This window comes from Arvicola amphibius, chromosome 12, assembly GCF_903992535.2.
Source record: "Arvicola amphibius chromosome 12, mArvAmp1.2, whole genome shotgun sequence".
In the NCBI taxonomy this organism is placed as follows: domain Eukaryota; kingdom Metazoa; phylum Chordata; class Mammalia; order Rodentia; family Cricetidae; genus Arvicola; species Arvicola amphibius.
In genome coordinates this window covers 150,488,280-150,508,928 of record NC_052058.2, presented here as the reverse complement: position 1 = coordinate 150,508,928, position 20,649 = coordinate 150,488,280, and the positions used below count along the sequence as shown (strand labels likewise).

Here is a 20,649-nt window from a genome sequence, read left to right as displayed (position 1 = left end):
CCATAGCAGACACTACCAACGGACCACCTCCCCGCTCGCACAAACAAGAATATCACAGTGTTTAGAGAAGGTGTAAGTCACTATAAAGGGTACAAATCTAAGTATCAGGGAGCATGAAAAAGGACGTTACATGAACATAAACTGTTACATTTCAAACAGTGGCGATTAGACAAAGCTGTAAAGGTTTCTATGAAGAAAAACACAGGTTATCTACAATAACACAAAAACCATCAGACTTCCCACCAGCAATTCTAGGTGAAAGAGAAAATGAACAAGGATGATGAACTTAGACTTTTATATCTGGTGAAACAATATAACTAGTAAAGCAAAATGAAAATTTCAGATAACAAAGAGTCAAAGTTTGTCATCCACAAACTGTATCAAAGAATTATTGCAAAAATTACATATTTACGGTATTCTATTTTTCAGGAGAAAGGTATGTGGATCAAAGAACAGAAGTAAGCAAAGACATCAATCTAAAGTAAATATTTAGAGTATTTAAAATAAAAAATTAGGGGCTGGAGAGATGGCTCAGTGGTTAAGAGCATTGCCTGCTCTTCCAAAGGTCCTGAGTTCAATTCCCAGCAACCTCATGGTGGCTCACAACCATCTGTAATGAGATCTGATGCCCTCTTCTGGCCTGCAGGCATACACACAGACAGAATATTGTATACATAATAAATAAATACTTAAAAAATAAAATTAGAGTAAAGCTAATATATAGTCCAAATAAGTAAGTACTGTTATCTTTAACAAGGAGGTGACAGGAGGACATGTGTGTGTGTGTGTGTGTGTGTCTTAGTGGTACAGCACTGGCCGAGCATGCACACAGCCCTGGGTTTAATCTCTAGCTCTGCAAAAAAGAAAGCAAGGAATAAGGGGAGGGGAAGGAGCCAAGGGAGGGAAGAGACCTGCATGCCCTCAGAGTATCTCATCATGGAGGACAGGGTGACAGCCCTCCCCTGGTTATAGCATGGACGTGTGCCTAGTGACTGGCAAGCAGGCAAGTTATAAACTGAAATTTTTACTGGTTTGCAGATTTTTTTCTAGTACATTAATGCTTTGCATTTCAAAGCCCCACAGGGAAAGAGGCTGCTAACAGTACCAATGCGGCAAGCTGTGGGAGGACACAATACTGTTGAGTCAGTGACCTCACTTGCTCCTCACTGACTTAGCTCACAAGCATAAAGCAGAACTCTGAAGTGTTTATTACATGGTTCTTGCCAATGTTTACACGTTTTCCTCCTTCCCCATAATTCAGCAGTGCTGAAATGTCCTTTCTAAGATACTTAAGCTTGTGGTTCAAGGTAAGCTTAGTGCCCATTATAGAATCTTATGTGAAGAACATAAACCATCAAAGTGCTCAGAGCACAAAGCCAAATGCATGTTAACTTGGTCCCATCTTATTATCCCCACGGGTCTGTCTTGTTGCTCTTAGAGCACAGCTTCCTAAAACAAAAGACTTTAAAGGACTATATTCTGTTAGAGCAAAAATGCCTCTATCTAGTGCCTCACTAGGCACCAAAAGGCAGATAGACGTCTCAATAAAATACTACCAAAATACAACAAGTTAGGGCAGCCAAAATTCAATCATGTTCTATATATGCTACTTTGAGGTTAATGAACTGACTGGAGAAATCATGTGTAACTAACCAGCAAATACTCTAGGGAGATTGTAATGATGTCATTCACATCTCTCCCTGCTAAAGTTTGGCCCTATCTGGTAGCAAGAGCCTATTCCACTAGATTACAGATGAAGATGCTTTTAGATCCCATGGCTGGTAGAAACTTCCAGAAGATGGGCAGAGCTCCCATTTCCCAGTTATGCACTGCCTGATCCTTTGACCTAACTTGGATTCAATTGGGAAAATACTGGAGAGACATCATTAAGTCTGGGAAAAAAGGAAACTGGATACAGCTGGGTATGGTGGCACATACCTGCACTCGAAAAGCAGAGGCAGGACGGACAGTCAGAAGTTCGAGGTCAGCCAGAGCTACATAGTGAGATGCCATCTCAAACACTGTTAGCAAGCAAAAAATATCCAGATACAGAGCAGAGAGCCGTCTCAGCCTGGTTACTGCGTGGAACACTCCGAAGGAGAACCCAGTCTCTCTAATTTGCCTGATGTGCCGAGCTCACATTTGAATCTGAATTCCAGCACATGAGAAAGACTTATGACTTAAAATGAATTATGACTTAAAATGAAAAACTTTATATTTAACCCACAGACAAAAGTATGACATAATGAAGATTGTTATAATAACTAATATTTACCCTGAAAAATAAAAAACAGAACAAAACAAACATCCTACTTGGTCACTGACGTTTTCCTTGTAGTTTTAAGTGGATCTGTAGAAAACTGTTAAGCCAATGATTTACTTCTGACCTCCCAGCCCCAGACGTCAATGATCACAGTAAAGATAACTGAGTATTTTTTTTTTTGCGCACTTAAGACACCAATGAAGACTTAGGTAACAGAGCTGCAGTAGCAAGAAAGAAGAAGATAATGCTTTATATTCTGGTTACACGGCAGGTGTCTAAGAAATCAGGCCCTGAGATGGAAGGATTTTTTTTTCCCTTCAACATAGAAACGTTTTCTTTTACCAATTTTAAGGGACACAACTTTAATCTTACCAAGTCATTAGCTACGGTTCTCAGTCTTCTGCCCAGAGGCACTGAGCAGGGGTCCACCCTGCATTTTCTACCCAGACCCCTCCAACACTTTTAGAGCATGGCTCATCAACCAACTCACCTATTCTTTACCACTTCTAAGACCATGGACGAAACACAAGCTCTCTGAGGGACAAGAGTCTGAAGAAATTTTGAGCCTTGGAGGAGCTGAAGATCCTTAAAGCTTTTAACAACGGAAGTCTTTAAAAGATCAAACACCTGATATAATTGAAGAAATAAGAAAATGAGCTAAAATTACAGCTTCTGATCCGAGATAAGCCTGTGAGTAGTCCCCATGAGTGGCCGCTCACACACCGTCCTGTGGTGACTGTTTAAACGGACTGAGATGGCGCAGAAGCTGTGTGAGCTTCAGGCCTTTCTTCATGAGAAAGGGCTGAACATCAATTCATTATAAACACTTCCCGGGCCGGTCTGGTGGTACGTGCCTACAATCTGATACTCAGAAGGCTGAGGCAGGAGGGTCACAAGTTTGAGGACAACCTACGCAACTTAAGAGCCCGGCTCAAGCCTAACGCTTTGTATGCCACGGTGCACATGGAGAAGTCAGAAAACCACTTTTGGGAGTTGGTTCTCTCCTGCTAGGCGGTTCCTAGGGACTGGACTTAACGTCCTCAGGCTTAGTATCAAGTACTTTCCGCTGCTGGGTCACCTCACCAGCTCCCTTGTCTCAAATTATTTAATAAAGTCAACAGAGACAGGTGTGGAACTCGGTGTCCTACCACCTGCCACCAAATGGGAGGCTGGATCAATGCTCCACACCACAAAACAGAAGACAAGGGACGTGACACAGAATCTTGGGACTCACGAGGAAAAGCGGGCAAGAACTTTACGCTTTCCTCACTGATAATCAGGGAGCGTTCTAGAAGGCTACCACGAGAACTAGGCCGGCTTTCTTGCCTGAGCATGTACCGTGGTTCTCTCGCCCCACTCCTCCATCTGGCTTTCTTAATGGAAAATGAAGGTATACCCAGGAATCGGAAGACTTCCAGCAGCCTAGAACAGTGGTCTTTGTTGCCGGCAGGACAGGGAAGGATGGATACTAACAAAAAATACATTCTTCTAGGCTTTCTTGTCAAGTACAAAAGGAATTGAAGTATCGTTAAAAAATTACCTGTTCCTCAAATCTCTGCATTCTTGTCAGCGAGAGAAGAAGAGCAACGCTGAAGGGACACAGGGACTTGCTGGTGTCCCCTTGCTGTCCGGCCTAGAGCAAACCAAAGTCATTACCCTTCACAAACAACACACAGCTGAAAAACAAGCTCGATAAACGGGGCGGTGGTGGCGCACGCCTTTAATCCCAGCACTCAGGAGGCAGAGGCAGGCGGATCTCTGTGAGTTCGAGGTCAGCCTGGTCTACAGAGCGAGTTCCAGGACAGCCAGGGCCACACAGAAAGACAAGTGAACCTTGAATATCCTGTGCCAAAAAAATGCTCCAAGACTGATGCTGTCACATCCGAAGGATACGGAGCCCAACTTGAGGACCCCAAATATCTCAAAATAGATGACTGTTAGCGAATAAGGAGCAGAACCGGTTAAAAGGCTTCACTGGCATCCGACGGCACTCAGAACAACAGAGGGGAAATGACAGGATACATGATACAGTACAAATTTTCTAAATTTTGCTGAGGGAGGATTGCCCCAGGTTTGAGGCAAACCTGGGATACAAAACAAGTTCTAGGTCAGCTAGGGATAGCAAGACCGAGCACTAAAGATTTTTAAAAATCTTTTAAATCTACCACTTTGCAGTTCCCAGCTTAATTACTGATTTAGGCTAAGAATCATTGCCATATGGAAAAACAATTATTACTGGAGTACAGGATTTTCACATGCTCATAAACTATGATTTTTTTTTAATGACTTACTTTTAATTATGTACATGTGTGTAACTTTGTACAAGAGCTCAGATGCCTGCAGAGGCCAGAAGAGGGCGTTTGGCTCCCTAGAACTGGAGATACAGGTGGTTGGGAGCTGCCCCGTGTGGTTGCTAGGAACTGAATTCTTAATGCTCTTAACCACTGAGCCATTTCTCCAGCTTCACATTGACTGTTTCAATCACACAGGGGAACATATATCTTTACAAATGAAGAAAACTGGCAGTTATTAGCCTAAGCAAATAATTTATCATCACCAGAAGGAATCCTCGCTACTCTAGGCCTCACGGGAGAGTGGCTGACCTGTCAACCAAAGGCAACACAACCTGGCTTTGTATAACCAGAGGAAAGAGTGGTTTTTATATTAAAATAGCTGGTAAAGGATCCAAGGAAAAATAACATTTCATAACACAAAAAAGAAGCAAGTCTCAAGTCTTAGCGTCTATAAAGTTTAATTTGGGCAGTCATGGCTATCTGTGTGTGTCGTGTCCAGGGCTGAGTTCTTGCGACCACACTATGCTGAGCAGCCGTGACAGACAGTGAAGCCCACAAACCTAAACTAGTCAGTGTCAGCCCGTTCACAGATCTGCTGACCTCTGCAGACGGTCCCAAGCTTCTGAAGGGTCCTTGCTAAAAACACAATCTAGTCCCAGGAAAGCAATCGGGTAATCTTACAAAGCAAACCCAAGGCAATGAGGCCGGATGTGTTCAAAAAATTATTGTAATGAGGCTGGAGAGACAGCTCTGTGGTTAAGAGCACTGGCTGTTCTTGCAGAGGACACAGATTCAGTTCCCAGGACCTCTTTGGAGGCTGACAAACAACAGCAATTTCAGTTCCATGAGATCTGACGCCTTCTTCTGGCCTCCTTTGGCACCAGACATACATGTGGAGCACATTCACACATGTGCACAAAACACTCACAAACACAGTAAAATATTTTTTAAAAAAGTTAAGAAACACATTACAAAGATATATTTGCAACCAAAATGAAAGGCAAAGTAGCCAGGCACTGGTGGTGCATGCCTTTAATCCCAGCACTCAGGAAGGGGAGGCAGGCAGATCTCTGAGTTCTGAGTTCAAGGCCAGCCTGGTCCAGAAAGCGAGTTCTAGGACAGCCAGGGCTACAAAGAGAACCCCCCACTAAAAAAACCACAAAGGGGGGGGGGCGCAAAAGGCACAGATGTCTGACACCTGGAGGACAAACAGCAGGAAGTCATATGGCAGAGAGGAAGGCTTTAGAGAGAGCGTGAGGAAGCCCGGGGCACCAGAATAGCAGCTCAGGTTCTGACCTGGGTAAGGAAGGTTCCTAAAAGGAGCTCTTGGGCTGGAGAGATGGCTCAGTGGTTAAGAGCACTGACTGCTCTTCCAGAGGTCCTGAGTTCAATTCCCAGCAACCACATGGTGGCTCACAGCTATCTATGAGACCCGGCGCCCGCTTCTGGCTTGCGGGCACACATGGAGGGAATGCTGTACACATAATAAAGAAATAAATATTAAAAAAAAATAAGTGAGCCGGGCGGTGGTGGCGCACGCCTTTAATCCCAACACTCGGGAGGCAGAGGCAGGCGGATCTCTGTGAGTTCGAGGCCAGCCTGGTCTACAAGAGCTAGTTCCAGGACAGGCTCTAAAAAAGCTGCAGAGAAACCCTGTCTTGAAAAACCAAAAAAATAAATAAATAAATAAAAAATTAAAAATTAAAAAATAAATAAATAAAAAGCTCTTTGGCTTGAGGGTTGGGAAATAGCCTATATCTTGTGCTTTCAAAGCCAAAAAGACCCTCTAGACCCTTGGCTGTGACTGACATGAAAGAGGCTTGAGTACAAACACCATGTCTCGTGGAGACCTGAAAACACCTTAAGAGCCAGGCGCTACCTTTACGTGTTTCAGGAGTTCTCTGCCTAATTCACAGTCCAGCTTGATAGCAAACACGATGTGTAGAATGATGGTGCCTTCCACATGATAGAGCTCGTCTGCTGGGGCGGCCACCAGCTCCGACAGCCTAGAAGATCCAAAAACAAGGTCTAATGCTGGGACCCACAAGCATCCGCTGAAGGTGCAGAACCATGGAAGCGGAAGTTTGCAAGTTTTACAATGTACAAACACAACACAGAATAAGCACTCTGTGCACTTGTTTTAAAAAGAAAATATCCTGGACTGGAGAGATGGCTCAATGGTTAAGGTCACTGGCTGCTCTTGCAGGGGACCTGGGTTCAGTTCCCAGCAGCTCACAACCGTCTGTAACTCCAGTTCAGGGGGCTCTGACGCCCTCTCTGGCCTCTGCAGGTACTGCATGCACACAGTGCATATGCATACATACACTCAGGCACACACATAAACACATAAAATAAACATTAAAAAAAAATCAATTTTCTAAGAGCCACACTGTACTCTGTCTTTGCATTATTCCCTACCGGAAAAAGCTCTCCTCATCAACATACAGTGGTTCTTATCAGTCAGGCTCTGGTTAAGCAGAACCTCCCCAGAGTTATTTTCCTAGACCCAGTTGAAAGAAGCTGTGCTGTCCCTGACACGTCGTCCTTTTGATTTATCTTCCCGCATGACGAACTCTAAGATTCTCTCCTCACCAAAACTTAAGCTCTTCCACAGCAGGAGTCTCCTCCGACTGGTCCATCACTATGGTTCCAAGGCCAGTGCTACCCCACAGAGCAGGCAACTAGGTGTTTGCTAACATAGATGTCAAACCTGCACCTTACAAGACAGCTATTGGCACTCTCCTGGGAGGGTGTGAATAGGAGTAGAAGAGACTGAATTATTCTCCTAGCAGCTGGAGGAGGGCTACAGTTCTATACAGAGGGGAAGGAGGGGGTGAACGCAGTGCTAGCAACCACACTAACGAGCAAAGCGCACGGCGGGAGGGTGAGCTTGTGAAAACGCGCTGCACTTCTAAACCGTGTTACTCACTCGTCCCCGCTCTGCTCCTCACTGTGCTGTCTGTCTAGCTCATTGAAGAAGGCTATGATGCCATGCAAAACACGCCTTCTGCTTCCCTAAAAGGAGAATAATAACCATTATTATGAAAGAACGTTCACCTAACTGAAGGTAAAATAACCAAGGGTTATCTAGTATAAATTAAGTATAAATTTATTACCGTGACAACCCAGTGTCACGCTAATAACATACAGAACACTTTCAAGTTACAACAGAGTTTGAAATACTTCGCAATGTCGGGGAAACAGTGTGGTTGTCGGGTATGTGCCTCGGGCACCCAACCCTAATTGTAATGCTGGTTGTTGTGTCGTGACGTCCCCCTTGATAAAACATTTCATTCTTCAGGGAAGCGCCTTAAGCTTAGGTACTAATGATGGGTAAAGGCTTCAGGAAGTCCCTGAAGCTGAAGAGATACACTAGGACCCAGCCTCCTCAAGCACAAATAAGCAGCAGGACTGGTGAGAGACACTGTCGGACCAGCTGAGCTGCCTGTGGGAGACTTTCCAACCTGCTGTGCCACCTTATCAAGTGTGCGGTAACCTCCAGGGTTCCAGTCTTTGTGAGCTGTCACCCATGCTGGGGCGGGCCTTTGGTAATGCAGCCTTTGAGTCATTTCTGCTTCTTCGAGTAACTCTCATCCACACCCCTGAGAGCAACCCCAATAAAGGTTGCTGCTCCACCCTGGTGGGCTTCGGTGGTATCCTTCCGAGGATCTGTTCTTGGTCCCCTATCTGGTTTGAGCAGACGTTTGCTTACATCTCTTCAGGAGTTTCTGTGTTTCTAGTTTGCACACGTTCTGACATCTATTTCTTTTTTTTTTTTTTTTTTTTTTTTTTTTTTGGTTTTTTGAGACAGGGGTTTCTCTGCAGCTTTAGAGCCTGTCCTGGAGCTAGCTCTTGTAGACCAGGCTGGTCCGAACTCACAGAGATCCGCCTGCCTCTGCCTCCCAAGTGCTGGGATTAAAGGCGTGCGCCACCACCGCCCGGCGACATCTATTTCTTTTACTTTCACACATACACACAAAATTTCCCCTTGGCTGAAAAGCATGATCAAATCACCACAGATGAAATGAAAACATGTATGTCTTAGTATGGAAACCAACAATCTGCAAAGGCTGAACTAGGATAGCTGCTTAAGCCACAGCATTCAGGAGAAACAACTGTTTGCACTGTACCTTGGAGGAGAGAACCAGAAGCTGATAGACCAACGGCGGTATTTCTTGAAGATTCAACTTTGGAAACATTGCCAACACTTTCGCCACCACGAGATCCATCTCTTCTGTCGTCAGATGGACGTCCCTGTGGAGCAGAGGTTTTAAAGTCTAGCCAGAGCCTAAACTGCTTTGCTTTTAGAAACTAAATGGCAGGGCTTTACAATAATCAAAATTCTCTACAACATTTCTAAAAAAATTTATTTATTTATTCATTCGTTCGTTTGTTCCTTCGTTCATTTATTTGTTCTGTCTGCGTGTATTCCTGCAGGCCAGAAGAGGGCACCAGACCTCATTACAGATGGTTGTGAGCCACCATGTGGTTGCCGGGAATTGAACTCAGGAACTTTGGAAGAGCAGGCAATGCTCTTAACCGCTGAGCCATCTCTCCAGCCCCTCTCCAACATTTTTTAAGGGATAAAATTTAGGGACTGGGGTAAAGCTCAGCAGGGTAAGTATGTAAGAGTGAGGAACAGGGCTCGGACCCCAGAACCTGTTCCCTATTATTTCATCCAAGACAGGATCTCTGGAAAAGCTACCGAGTTAGCCGAATCAACAAGCTTTGGGACAAGTGAGAGACTATGTCTCCATTGCTCAGGTAGACAATGATCAAGGAGGATGACCAACATCAATCTCTGGCCCCCCACACCCACACTCACAACAAAGGACCTTCAGAGTAGCAAAGATACACACACACACGCACACCACATGTACATACAAACAAATAAAAATAAACGAACAAATAAAATAAGGGGCTGAAAAGTCGACTCAATGGTGAAGAACAATCGCTGCTCCTCCAGGGAACTGAAGTTTGGTTCCCAACACCCACAACGAGCAGCTCAAAACCACCTGTAACTCCAGCTTCAGAGGATCTGGCTCCCACTTTTGGCCTCGGCAGGCACTTGCACACACATGCACGTACTTGCACACACATGCACGCACATGCACACATAAAGAAAGAATAAAACAAGTCTTCCTTCCTTGACGTTCCGCTTATGAATAATCTTTTAAGGGAATCAATAAATTTACCTAACATCTCAAAAAGAAAATCAGTTATATATTTAACAAACTGAGCCAAAACAGAGGGAAGGGAGAGAATTCCACAACAGAAGAGAGAGGTACTACTGCCGTTACCAGGAAAAGTGGAGTTTGGGCCCAATGTGTTTCGGCTTCTTGTGGGTATGCTGACAAAGCTTGACATAAAGACAAAAACCAAACAAACAAACAATGCTTACTTGAACATCGACGTGAGTTGGATCACATATCGTTGAGCCCATCTGGTTAAAGACAATGAGGAAGAGCATGAATTTATTCCACCTTAACTCCTTTACATGTAATTTTATAAAGCTAATGAAGGAGGAAAAGGGCATTCGAGTTTGATTTTCAGTATGGGGAAGCGAGACAAAACAGATACAATGTAACACAATAGCTGGATATGGTGGCCCTGGAATCTTGGCACTTCAGAGGCAGCGCGAAAGACCTGAAGTTCAAGGTCACCCCCACCCCCACACCCACCCCCCACACATATACCCCTACGTCAAGCTTGAGGGCTACATGAGACCCTGGCTTTTTAAAAACAAAAAAATGAATAAAGAGGACTGTGACATGTGGGCCTGTTTGGTTTCTGTCCTCCCACCAGGTCCCACAGACTTCAGCCAGAGGACCAATTATTAGTCTTTATAACGGATCAGACCAGAACATCAAAGCAGATGATGAAGTTTATTCCCGAGCATCAGAAACAAACCGGCCACTCTGGTAATGCCAAATACGGCAAAGGCATGGGAGGCAAGAACACTTTATAAACAGCTTAACAGCATCCAAGTCACACACTCACAAATCTGTCTACTACCTGAAACTGTCTCGTGCAATACTTACGGAATGTCACTTAGGTCTATAAACAGGCTACTGCAACCTTTGTTTTAAACAGAGAAAAATATTTGAAGCATGGCTGTTGCCACAGACCTATAATGCCAGCAGTACTCTAGAGGCTAAGGCAGGAGGACCATGAGTTTGAGGGCTATATATTGAGAGCCTGCCGTTAATAAAATAAATGAATTAGTTAGGCCTGATGGTGTAAGACCTGTAATCCCAGCACTTGGGAGACTGAGACAGAAAGACTGCCACAAATTTGAAGCTAGCCTGATCTACACAGTGAGACCTTGTCTCAAAAACAAAACAAAACAAAAACAAAAAAATCAAAGTGTTTTAAAAACAAAGAAAAAGCCGGGTGGTGGTGGCACATGCCTTTATCCCAGTCCTCAGGAGGCAGAGGCAGGTGGATCTTTGTCTGTGAGTTCAAGGCCAGCCTGGGCTATGGAGCTATCTCCAGGACAGCTGGGACTATTACACAGAGAAACCTGTCTCGAAAAACAAAAAACAAAATAAAACAAAACAAAAACCAAAGGGGAAAAAAAAAACACACAAATGAACTAGCCCCTCCTCTCTCTAAATAACAGAGTATTATGCAGCTAGCTGTGTTAAAACAAAGACCCAAACAAACTGAAAACATGTGTGTGGTTTTAGTAGACTAAATCATCTCTATCTTAAACTTACTGCAAACCAAATGGCGCTATGATAAAATATTATTACTTGGTTTGGAAATAATATTAAAAAACAAATTATTACCATAATTACTATAATTATATTAATATATCATATAGTGGCATGTAATATCTATGTGAAATTATATATAAGTTTACATATATTATAAAGCATATAAGACTCTTATTATATTGTTACTATTATTATTTGGATTGGAAGTAATATTAAATTATAGTGGAAATAATAAATTATTATTTGGTTTGAAAGATATAGAGGAAGAGAAGAGAAAAAGCCAGGCTTTTTGAGCTAAGCATGGCAGTCAGCAAGCAAACATGGTGGACAGAACTGGGAGCTTTAGGGAATGAGAAAGCCCGCTGTCTGGGGAAGCATTCCCAGGCTTTGGCAGCGTCATGCACATGAGTGCACAAGCACTCCTACACTTCTTCCGGAAACTCACCTGACGGAGCACAGGCTGTCAATCAGCTGCCGCTTATACTCCTCTCCATTCAAATCACCTAAAGACACAAAATTGATGGAGACTGATAGATCGCATAATACGAAAAGGTCACTAGAGCCGGAAGAAAATTACCTTTCCCGCAAGTCAGCACTTCCTTTTTGGTGGCCAAGGCAGTAAGGATGACGGGTAGTAACTCCAGAGACTTCCCATTCACTAGCCTGTCCTCTTTGATGGCACCGACAAACTCACTGGCTAATTCAACAAGCAACGGTCCTGGAAGATGGTGAACCTGAAAGGAGTCCAGGGACAAAGCAAATCTTGAAGCAGGAATCCGATGTCAGACCTTTCTGTGAAATAAGTCTGTGGCAGAAACACTGAACAGACGCAGCCTCCCCTAACAGGCATTATCAGGGATTCGCAGAATCATGCTGTGCTGCTCCGTATTCATAACAGTAAAGAACTCAAAAGTTAGAGTCCTCCACCAACCTCTTAATGCTCTCAGGACCTACAGGAGATTTGCATCCTGGTACCAGAAGGGAAGCAGCGTCTAAGGGTTCGTCCCTTCCTGGCCCACGTGTCAAGCCACAGGTCTTCTCCCCGACTAGAAGTCTGGCACCGAGCGCTGCCCCTTCCGTCTTACCTCCAGCATGAGCAATCCTATGATCTCAGACGCCACTTCTTGCTGCAGCTCTCCCGATTCGATCAGCTGGATACAGCAAGAATACACCTTGGATCTCCTAAGAGCTCCATCTTCCTCAGAGCAGGGGGAGCCTTGGTGTTTTGGACAGGCATAGAGAACAAAGGAAGAAGAAACAGAGCCCAAGGATGAATAGGAAAATCACACAGGCCTGTAACGCAGTACTGAAATAGAACAATGGCGTTTTCGACAGCAATCCCGAGGGGCTTTGAAGTAGTCAGGTTAGCCAAAGCAAAAGGAATAAAGTGTCACCTTCTGCTCCAAGAATTTATTTTACGACACGGTGCAACAATTTGGGAAGAGGGCTTTACTTATCCAAGTTCAATGAGCTATGCCAGGATATTATCATCGGCTATGTCAACAAAGTAACAGGGACAGTAAAACTCATCTCTTCCATAAGCAAGATACAACAATACTGACAAAAGTAGCCAGATCAATTACAGTTCAATTAAAAGAGGCGAAGACTCGGCCAGAGGAGCACCGCTGTAAGAAAGCAATCCTGACGCGGCCGAGCGTTCCGTCATGCCGGCAAGAGGACTGGAGTCCAGGGTCATCCTGGACTACAGCCGTCTCAGGCCAGCCTGGGCTAAATGAGACTTTGTCTCAAAACTTCAAACAAAGAAGAATAATTCCAGGCAAGCAATTTTTTTTTTTTTTTTTTTTTTTTTTTTTGGTTTTGGCTTTTCGAGACAGGGTTTCTCTGCAGCTTTTTTAGAGCCTGTCCTGGAACTAGCTCTTGTAGACCAGGCTGGCCTCGAACTCACAGAGATCCGCCTGCCTCTGCCTCCGAGTGCTGGGATTAAAGGCGTGCGCCACCACCGCCCGGCCAGGCAAGCAATTTTTATAAAGGTGCCAGACGGGGGTGGGGGTAAAGTCAGATCTCCACCTCACAACATACACAAAAGTCAGTTCAGATCAATCAAAGACCTAATTGTGAGAGCTACAGCAAAACCCGGTATGGTATAGTGGCATACACTGTAATTCCAGTACTTGGGGACCGAGGCAGGATTAGGAATTTGAGGCTGGGCATGCTGGCGCACACTTTCCATCCCAGCACACAGAAGAGGCTGGTGGATCTTTGCGAGCTCAAGGCCAGCCTGGTCTACATAACAAGTTCCAGACTAGTTGGAGCTACATAGTAAGATACTATCTCGGAATAAATAAATGAATAGTTTTTTTGAGAATTCTACCACTATTTATGAAACTGCTCTGAGTCACAATCTGAACATAGAGCCCTTGTTCGAGAAAGGGAAACAAACACACTACACCGGGAATTAAGGCTCTGTAGAGGTGTGGAAGATGTTCCACTGCACTCAAACCCAGAGCTCCCTGGCCCCTCGGGGCTGCTAGACACATCTCAGTCTCATCTCCACGATCCTAAGACTGTGTAAACCACAGTGGCGCACACTCTTTACAGGCCCCCCCGGCCAGCAATATCATCTCAGGGCCCTTCCGACTCCCTTCAGTAAAGCATCCCAGGATCGCACCAAGGAGCGCTCCGCTTGAGCTGATTCTGGAGAATCCCCCTAACGGAAAGGATGTACCAGTGGGCTTTCAGACAGTCATAAAAACAGCAATGACACCCAAAGTAAACCTGTCGACCAAGGGGTTCCCTGAGAGGGACGCACGTCACCTTTGAAGACGGCTCTCAGGAATGCTCCAACAGCTCTTCCTTTCACTGCTTGGCTCTGAAGGAGCTGGGTCAGCTGCAACCGAAGAGAGAAAACAATTGCGAGTCTCCAGCAACTGATCTCCCACCTACACGACCGCAGTGCGCAGAAGGAAAGCAGGCGCTGCCAGGTTCCGGTCTGACTAAAATACACACGCTCTCCCTGTTTATTGTGACAGAGCGGCAAGATCTTGATAGAATCCTGGACCACCAAGACTGAGATAGCCAGGCATAGCCACGCAGACATGAAATCCCAGCACTTCAGGTTGAAGCAGAAGGACATTCATGAGTTCTAGGCCAGCCTGGGATACACAGCAGCTGCAAGGCCAGCAAGAGCCGCAGAGCAAAACTTCTAAAATAAATAAAGGCTAGGGCTGGGGATGTAGCGCAGTTGGTAAAGCACTTGCCCAATATGCACAAGATTGTGGGTTCAAAATCTTACACTCCAAAATCTGGGTTTGGTGACACATACCTACAAGCCCCGTGCTCTTGAGATGGGCGCAGGAGGATCAGAAGTGCAAAGTTATCCTTGGCTACACACGCGTTCAACATCAGCTTGGGCTAGAGACCCTGTTTTGTTTTGTTTTTAAAGTTATTCAAAAGAGCCGGGCGGTGGTGGTGCATGCCTTTAATCCCAGCACTCGGGAGGCAGAGGCAGGCGGATCTCTGAGTTCGGGGCCAGCCTGGTCTACAAGAGCTAGTTCCAGGACAGGCTCTAGAAACTACAGGGAAACCCTGTCTCGAAAAACAAACAAACAAAAAATTTAGAGCCAGATATGGTAATAGGTCATGTCTGCAAGTACCAGTATTTGGGAGGTTGAAGCAGGAGCTCAAGGTCTATCCGTATTACACAGTAAGTGAGACCTTTAAAATCCCAAAATTCATTCTACAAATATTTCTTAACTCTTTCACTAGCACTAGGTACCATGGCATGATTTAAGAGACGTCCATCCATCAACAAAGACTTCCTGACTTCCCCGGGCACCAGGCATGCACACAGTGCACATACATGCAGGCAGGCAAAATACTCACGCATAGGACAAAAAAAAAATTAAAGATAAAAAAGTATACTGACTTTGCTCAGCTGCAAAGGCAATCTAAGGTTCTCAAATTTAAGACAATACAAATGGCTTTCGGGTGTCCTTTTAACTCTCAGCACTTATTTTCTTTCCCTGTTTGTTTGTTTGGGGTTTGGTAGTGTTGGGGACTGAACCCAGGACCTTGTGCGTGCCCAGGGAGTCTTCTACCACTGACCTGGCACCTCAGCCCTCTTCCTACTTTCTGCTCAGTCATGAACTCGCAGTCTTGCGGGTTTCCCCAGTAGCAGGATTACAGCGTCCAGCTCAGTGTCTATCTACGTCCACCAAGAAAGCCGTCATCTCCTACGGACGCTGGTCGGAGGGTAAGCCTCAGTGTATCCCTGCGGCTCTGCGGTTGCTGCTCTTTCCTTCTCACACATCCCTCGGGTTTGCCAAGCGTGGCCCTTGCTTTGAGCAGTACTCACGTCGTCGGTTTTCAGGGTTTGAAGAAACTCCTGCAGTTTATCTGTTGTTTTATCTGTTGCTAGGGATAAAATTTTCAGGTCCATTGTTGCTCATAGCAGAGAACTGTAAGGAGAAAAAAGAAAAAAGGTCACGGCTGGAAGCTTCTAGAAGTAATTCATACCAGTTACAGACAACACAGTAGTGCTCAGCAGATGGAAACCTCGTGTAAGATGATGCTTATCCTAATCAAGTCGTACGGATTTCCTGCGTGGTTCTGCACGTGGTTCATAGCATCTGCATACATTTGCACCATCTATCCATCATGTTTAAAACCAAAACAGCCCTTAGCTATGTATCAGACATATCATAAACATATAGGACTATATAAACATATAAGACACTGTTCAACAAATGAATAAACTAACATTAAATAACCCTTAATGTAGTGTGGAGCTGCGGGCTGGCTTCCCGCCGCCCGGCTCCCGCACGGCTAGCTTATACCCCGAAATAACAACACACAAATTGTATTCTTTTAAATACTGCCTGGCCCATTATTTTCTGCCTCTTACTCACATCTTGATTAACCCATATCTAATAATCTGTGTAGCACCACAAAGTGGTGCCTTACCGGGAAGTTTCTAGCATACATCCATCTTGGGCTGGAGCTTCATTGCGTCTGGCATCTCTCTCAGGAGAGGCACGGAGGTCTGTCTAACTTAGGAGAGGCATAGCATCTTACTGATCCTTCTACCTCACTTCCTCTTCCTGTTCTGTCTACTCCACCCACCTAAGGGGCGGTCTATCAAATGGGCCAGGCAGTTTCTTTATTAGCCAATGAAATCAACTCAAACAGAAGACTCTCCCACATCACCTTAATAAGTGCCAATTCAATGGTATATAAAAAAAAAAAAAAAACAAGTAGGGCTGGAGAGATGGCGCATAGGTTAAGAGCACTGGCTGCTCTTCCAGAGGTCCTGAGTTCAATTCCCAGCAACCACATGGTGGCTCACAACCGTCTATAATGAGATCTGGTGCTGCCTTCTGGTGTGCAAGCATACATGCAGACAGAACACTGTATACATAATTTTAAAAAAAAAGTAAGGCAGAAGATGTGGCTGAATGGTACAGTGCGTGACTAGCATGACAAGGCCCTAGGTTCAATTCCCATGCCATAAAAAAGGAGAAGGAGAGCAGGTCAGGGGTGTGTGTGGAGATCACACACACTAGCTGGTTAGCTCAAACCAGGAGAGGGCGAGGCGGGATTAGGAATTCAATACCAGCTCTCAGTTACATAGTGAGTCTGAGGCCAGCCCAAGCTACAAGCGACCATCTCAACATACCAAAGAACAAAGCAAGTGAGAAGCTAGTGACATTAAAAGTATTTTTAGGGGCTGGGGAGATGGCTCAGAGGTTAAGAGCATTGCCTGCTCTTCCAAAGGTCCTGAGTTCAATTCCCAGCAACCATATGGTGGTTCACAACCATCTGTAATGGGGTCTGGTGCCCTTTTCTGGCCTGCAGGCATACATGGAAGGAATGCCGTATACATAAATAATAAATATTTTTAAAAAATAAAAAAAAAAGAGCCGGGCGGTGGTGGCGCACACCTTTAATCCCAGCACTCGGGAGGCAGAGGCAGGCGGATCTCTGTGAGTTCGAGGCCAGCCTGGTCTACAAGAGCTAGTTCCAGGACAGGCTCTAAAAAAGCTGCAGAGAAACCCTGTCTCGAAAAACCAAAAAAAAATAAAAAATAAAAAAAAGTATTTTTAGAAGAAAAGTCTGATCTGGTCATTAAGAGACTACTTTTCTCTTTTTGGTTTTTCGAGACAAGGTTTCTCTGTGTAACCTCTGCCTTTCTGGAACTCCCGTTGTAGACCAGGCTGGCCTCGAACTCACAGAGATCCGCCTGCCTCTGCCTCCCAAGTGCTGGGATTAAGGGTATGCGCCACCACTGCCCAGCTTAAGAGACTAAATTCAAGTAGCCGAGACAACCAGATGGTCTACAATATTGGGAAGGAGGGGACCGTAAACAAAGGCAGGCATGCCTGAGCATGTACTTGGGAATGTGAGTAGATCGGCTGAGAGGGAGACCAAGTAGAACGGTAAGGTTAGACAGGGAAGCTGAGAAGAAACAAGACCTCGAGCGTCAGTTAAGGAACGACAACTACCAAAAGTCCCCGAGTGACAGAATCTGAGGAGACTGGGAACGGTCTTCAAAAGCCACCAACATCAAACTGTTGTGCAAATCAAAGTGGGAAGGGACAGGGAGAGCGACCAGAGGCGACCTAGAGGCTCTTTTAGTGGTAAGAGGCAGAAGGCCTGTGTAGAGTGAACTCTGCGATGGAGAGATGAACGGAGGCATACTGCACACAAGAGGAACCCACCAGCTTCTCCGCTCCCTCCTACTTCCCATCCTCATATACAGCAGCTGCGTCCACTCAGCCGCTCAACCCACAAGCCTGGGCAAACTCCGAGGAACTCAGTTTTCACGCTCCGTATCCGCTACCAAGTCCCACCAATGTCTCCCCAACATCTCTCAATCTGTCAGTAGCTCTCCACCTCTGTTCTGACCACCACAGCCACCAACATCTCTCACTGGGCCATTCCAAGATATTTCAACCTGTCCCCCTCAACACAGCAATAAAAGAGATATTTTTAAAAGCAAAAAATAAATCATGCATTTTCTTTCCAACCTTCCAGGTCTATGCTTATTTCAAAAGTGGTTTTCCAGCGGGTGGTAGTGGCACACGCCTTTAATTCCAGCACTTGGGAGGCAGAAGCAGGAGGATCCCTGTGAGTTCGAGGTCAGTCTGGTCTACAGATTGAGTTCCAGGACAGCTAGGGCCACATAAAATGAGATTCTGTCTCACACACACACAAACATTAAAAGTGTATTATAAAGAGCTAGTAAATAAGAAAAAAAATCACACAATGAAATTAACCAGACCCAAAGTCTATACATGACCGTGAACATCCATATAGTTAGACCAGCCACTCTGAAGCACTGGATCTTCACAATGGATTTTACACTGTCTCTATCAAATATGTTTTTATGCACTTATCCACCACCAAAACCAGAAAAACATATAACAGAATTTAAACTGGGTGACAAGAAAGGGCTGTTTGTAGGTAATGGAAATTTGAGTCATAAACAGGGATATAAAGCTAACTGCTTTCCTATTTTATCACTCCATTCTAAGAACAATGAATTGTTTTCTGGCCTTCAAAGCCCCAAGGTCTTCCTCTTATTGGCCCTTAGAAATAGGATTTCTCATCTGAAACAAAATAAAGACCCACCCTTCCATCCTTGCTCTCTAAGGTTCAATTTCTACAAAACCTTCAGACCTCAGATCAACCCACATTCTTAGACGCCAGGGTTAGGGGTTAAATGCTCTCCACTACGTCCTCTGGAAGCACCAGCAAAATTCCTTCCACGATGTTACCAACTTTTAATACTACATTTTAAATTAATGGCTAGGTCTCCCACTGGTCTACAATTCCACGACTGTATCCAGTTTTGCTCATCATTGTCATCTTGAGCACGCTAACAAGCTTATATTAAGGACCTAACGAATATCTGATGGGGGCTAAAGGATGTCACTCAGTCGGTAGAGGGCTTGCCTAACAGGCATGAAGCCTTGGGTTTGATGTCAACGCCACCCCAAAACTGTGTGAACCTGGCATGGTAATGCATGCCTGTAATCCAAGCACTCAGGAGGTGGAGACAAAATCAGAAGCTTAAGATCATCCTCAGCTACACACAGTTGTAGCCAATTAGGCTACATAAGACCCTTGCTCAAAAACAGAACGAAAGGGAAAAAGAAACAGAAACTATAAAACGAGGCATCCAGTGCATATTTTTCTGTCCCAACTTTTAAACACAGTGCCGAAAATATACTAAACATCTAGTGAAGATTGTTTGGTTTGTAAACACTATATAAATGGAAAAAAAACAAAACACCTGGTGCGGGTTATTAGCTTCTGGAGCTCCACTCACGAGGGCACCTCCTGAGCAGCCTGATATCCTACGCAGTGCCACTGGCCTGTCTTCCCCTGGCACTGGGCTCCACGGGTGACACCAGGACTCGGGGACATCCCAGAAGGGCAGGACCAATAGAGAGGACTAAGCGAGGCGCGCCGCAGAAAAACCCGCCAAAACAGAGGCACCCGACCCCAGCGCAGGCACTAGGCATGGGGGACGCCAAGTCGCAGGGAGACCCGCCTGTCCTCCCGAGCCCACTTCCTCCCGTCCTGTGTGCGCAAACCCTGGGGAGTCATCCTAACCTCACCGCAGCCTCCTTCCAAATTCCCGCTCAACTCCGCGCAGTAGCACTTCCGTCGTCCGGAGCAAGAGGTCCCGCCCCCGTGGTTCATTTCCGACTCCCTTGCTCGGTGGGGCGTACCATTCTAGCTGATGGGGGGGGGGAGGCGTTGCGAAGTTTGTGGTTGCAAAGTTGGCAAGGGAGGCTCGACCCACTTACTCGCTTTGGGGACCCCAGAGTGAACATGCGCGTTATGGTCTGACCTAGCCAAGCTTTAATTGAGCTCAACAAGTAGTTGAAGCCAGTGCGGAAGGGACTGAATCAATAGACGGATTTATGCAGGTCTTTGCATTTGAAGCACCTGAAAGGCAGAGGGAGCGCTCATATTTCACGTTGTCCGTGGGGAGATGAAGCATGTATGCTCCCTTACGTAACCTCAACGTTGAGCTGGTACTTTCCCAGAAGCACCTGCACCGAATGTTCAATACATATTTGTTAATAAATATCTGACTGTAGAGTCAAGATCGATGGAGCGGTGGACCGAGGTTCTACTTTAGATTGAGGGTGCAGCTTGTGGAAAGTGCCCAGAGTTAACAAGCTCCTGGCTAGTTAAGCATATGAAGGTACTTAGAGTGGTAGAGGTTGGAAGCAGAGGCTTGTACATTTCTTTAATATTAGGGACGGGGTGGGGGTGGGGGATCATGGATATATTCACATTGTCTAACCATGTCCTTTTCAGATGAGTGCCCCCAGAGAGTTCCAGAGATGATGAGCTGAGTACGGAGGTCTGAAGTAGGACCCCCTAAGAAGCTATAAGT

At 45.3% G+C, this 20,649-nt stretch overlaps 1 protein-coding gene across 3 annotated transcripts in view; it reads right to left on the bottom strand.

Moving 5' to 3' along the window:
* Fanci (FA complementation group I) overlaps window positions 1-19,935 on the bottom strand; it is a 49,828-nt gene extending 29,893 nt beyond the window's left edge. For 2 of the 3 annotated variants that reach the window (XM_038313544.1, XM_038313545.1), the window contains exons 1-12: window positions 19,854-19,935; window positions 15,592-15,694; window positions 14,052-14,124; window positions 12,362-12,492; window positions 11,854-12,010; window positions 11,722-11,779; window positions 9,959-10,000; window positions 8,688-8,811; window positions 7,487-7,572; window positions 6,437-6,563; window positions 3,804-3,896; window positions 2,754-2,890 (exon numbers count right to left, since the gene is read on the bottom strand). In XM_038313544.1, the coding sequence (XP_038169472.1) occupies window positions 2,754-2,890; window positions 3,804-3,896; window positions 6,437-6,563; window positions 7,487-7,572; window positions 8,688-8,811; window positions 9,959-10,000; window positions 11,722-11,779; window positions 11,854-12,010; window positions 12,362-12,492; window positions 14,052-14,124; window positions 15,592-15,675 (1,112 nt within the window). In that variant the 5' untranslated portion in view covers window positions 15,676-15,694; window positions 19,854-19,935. Of the gene's footprint in view, window positions 1-2,753; window positions 2,891-3,803; window positions 3,897-6,436; window positions 6,564-7,486; window positions 7,573-8,687; window positions 8,812-9,958; window positions 10,001-11,721; window positions 11,780-11,853; window positions 12,011-12,361; window positions 12,493-14,051; window positions 14,125-15,341; window positions 15,443-15,591; window positions 15,695-19,853 lie in introns of those variants that run through there. The other variant, XM_038313546.1, reaches the window with a different exon arrangement.
* Between the last annotated feature and the right edge of the window lie 714 nt (window positions 19,936-20,649).